Source organism: Dichomitus squalens (genome assembly GCF_000275845.1).
Source record: "Dichomitus squalens LYAD-421 SS1 unplaced genomic scaffold DICSQscaffold_160, whole genome shotgun sequence".
NCBI classification, from domain to species: Eukaryota; Fungi; Basidiomycota; class Agaricomycetes; order Polyporales; family Polyporaceae; genus Dichomitus; species Dichomitus squalens.
The window spans coordinates 1-2,313 of NW_006767042.1; the positions used below are offsets into that span (position 1 = coordinate 1).

Genomic DNA, 2,313 nt, shown 5'->3' on the forward strand with positions numbered 1-2,313 from the left:
ATGTCTTCGAATCTTTGGATATAGCGCTGACTTTGCTATCTTTCCTTTCTGATCTACTCTTTGTATGCGATACAATGTCGTTACGCCCTGTGCTACGCCCTTGTGCATTGCCTGATATGTCCTGCGATTCCGGTCATTTGTTCCCTCCATCTCCTTCCTTACGTTTTTGATACTGCGTCATTGATACTGCGTCTGTATTCGTACTGAAATCGTACTGAAATCGTATCATGTACGGCATTTACCGGAACTTCGGGTGCATCTGACATCTCCTTCGGATGCATCCGTGTGTGCTGACCGTTCATGCGCGCGTCAACGTTGGATGCATCTGAAACTTATGGATGCATCCTTCGGGTGGTAGAGCACCGGTGACGGATGCATCCAAACTACTGAAGTTGCTCGGCGCGCAAGAGAAAGCCTAATAATGCTGCACCAAGTTCGCCCGCGTAGAAACGCACCCGCTACGGTCGGACGTGACCGCATACCCCGACGTACACCGGCGGACGAGGCAACGCCCATGGCGGCAAGAGACATCCGCAACGCCACGGATCGCGGTGCAGTCCACCCCGATCGGCGAGAACGCGTCGAACGGCGTCATGCAACCACCACCTACACACGACGATTTCAGTCATTCGGAACGAGCTGTGCGCGAGGCATCGCGGTGTACACTTACAACTCTCGAGGTCCGCCTTGACGTCGATGCACTCCCAGGGTTCAGTAGCGCGGCCCCTCTGCTCGGTTATCCCGCACGCCGTGTAGCCCCGCTGGCACATCCTGCGCCTTTTGGACGCTCTGTTGTACGCTGCCGCGGCGCGTCGCCTAGGAATGGCGACGGAGCTCGGGCAGGACGACTGGCACTGGCCGTTGCAAATGCTGTCAGGATCCGGGCAGACGCAGTCCCCGCTCGCCGAGTCGAATCCAAACCCGTTCCCGCAGGAGTACCCACAGGCATTGAGCCCAGAGCAGACGGGGACCGCGTTGTCGGGATATGTGCAGACGCTGCCATGGGCGTTGATCTGGGGGTGCGTGCAGATGCCGGCACTGCGGTTCAGCAGGGAAGAACGAGCGGACTAGAATCTGCGACTGACCAAGCTCGTGAGCGATGCCGTCGCGACAGCAGTCCCTGCGACCGACACGAGCTTGTGATACGATGAGCGCATGTATGACTTGGGACGAGCAAGGGGCTTACCGCTTTCGCTACGGCGTTCGTTTGGAGGACGTTAGGGATAGTAGAAAGGCAAGCGCAGGTGTCTGATGTATGCGAGAGAAGACTCAACGGGTAGCAGTAGAAGACGGATACGTAAGTACTCACCGATGAGACCAACCGTGACGGTGGCTCCTGAAGACGGATGCCACTGCAGAGGTAACTCTATGAGGTTCGCGCAAACGTCGCTGGTATCCCGACGATGCAGTCCAGATAGTCGCCTCCGCGACTGAGCTCCCGCCGGTGTCGAACCCAGAGCCAAGAAAGCAAGTGTGCTGATGGTCAAGTCAAGGTGCATCTTTCCTTCACGAAGGGTGGATAGAGGCCGCTATCGGAAGGGAGCGCAAAGGGAGGCAGAGGAGGGGAAAGGGAGGGCGACCCAGGCGCCGACGTCCAAGGCGTTATTAAAGCGTACAGGAACTGGGACTGCAATGAAGTCAAACAAAACGCTGCGTCAAGGGCTGCTCTAGAAGCGGAGCAAGGCACCAGGGCATAGCTGGAAAAACAAGTGCTGATAATGGCGGATGCAATCGCAGAACGCGACCAACGAGAGGCCTACTACCAGCGCTGGGTACAACTTAGGAGGAGTCCTGGTAAGCGGGCTCAACGTTGTCACTAGGTTCAAAATATGCTTGAATAAATCCAGAAGTGGTGAAGAACACGCATGTACCGAGTGTGTTTTCGAATCACGCACCGCGAACAAGGCATCCCGACGATAGAAATCTCGGGTATCGAAGTCTAGACATTGCGTGTAGCACAGCATGTCAGACTACTTAGTTTTCGTTCCTGGTGCTAAGGAGTGTAAGGTCTTCAGAATGCCAAGGTGGCAGCGACTAAGTAAGTAGTCGACAGCGCCACTCGTACATAGGCTGCGAGGGAAGAACATTTGTGGCTCCGAAGTCGATCGAAGGCCCAGATTGGATTGATGCGTTGTAGACGCCCTGGAGCAATGACACATCTTAAATACGGACTCACGCTGCTCACGACCACCTGCAAAAGAGGGAGACAAGCGCAATGGAAAAGTGGTGCCTTTAGAACGTAGACACAGAATCACTGCGTTTCCGCCAAAGTCTCTAGAGGCTTGCGGACCCCTGTAGACAGAAACTTGCTTG

At 55.4% G+C, this 2,313-nt stretch overlaps 1 protein-coding gene across 1 annotated transcript; it reads right to left on the reverse strand.

Annotated features, from left to right (window-relative positions):
• Window positions 1-168: 168 nt before the first annotated feature.
• On the reverse strand, window positions 169-1,499 carry DICSQDRAFT_114088 (uncharacterized protein; the record flags this gene model as incomplete). The annotated part of the gene is made up of 5 exons (XM_007371654.1): window positions 169-606; window positions 671-1,013; window positions 1,086-1,136; window positions 1,187-1,248; window positions 1,310-1,499. The coding sequence occupies 5 exons, from the start codon at window positions 1,497-1,499 to the stop codon at window positions 416-418; spliced, it is 837 nt and encodes a 278-aa protein (XP_007371716.1). The 3' UTR covers window positions 169-415.
• Window positions 1,500-2,313: the final 814 nt, after the last annotated feature.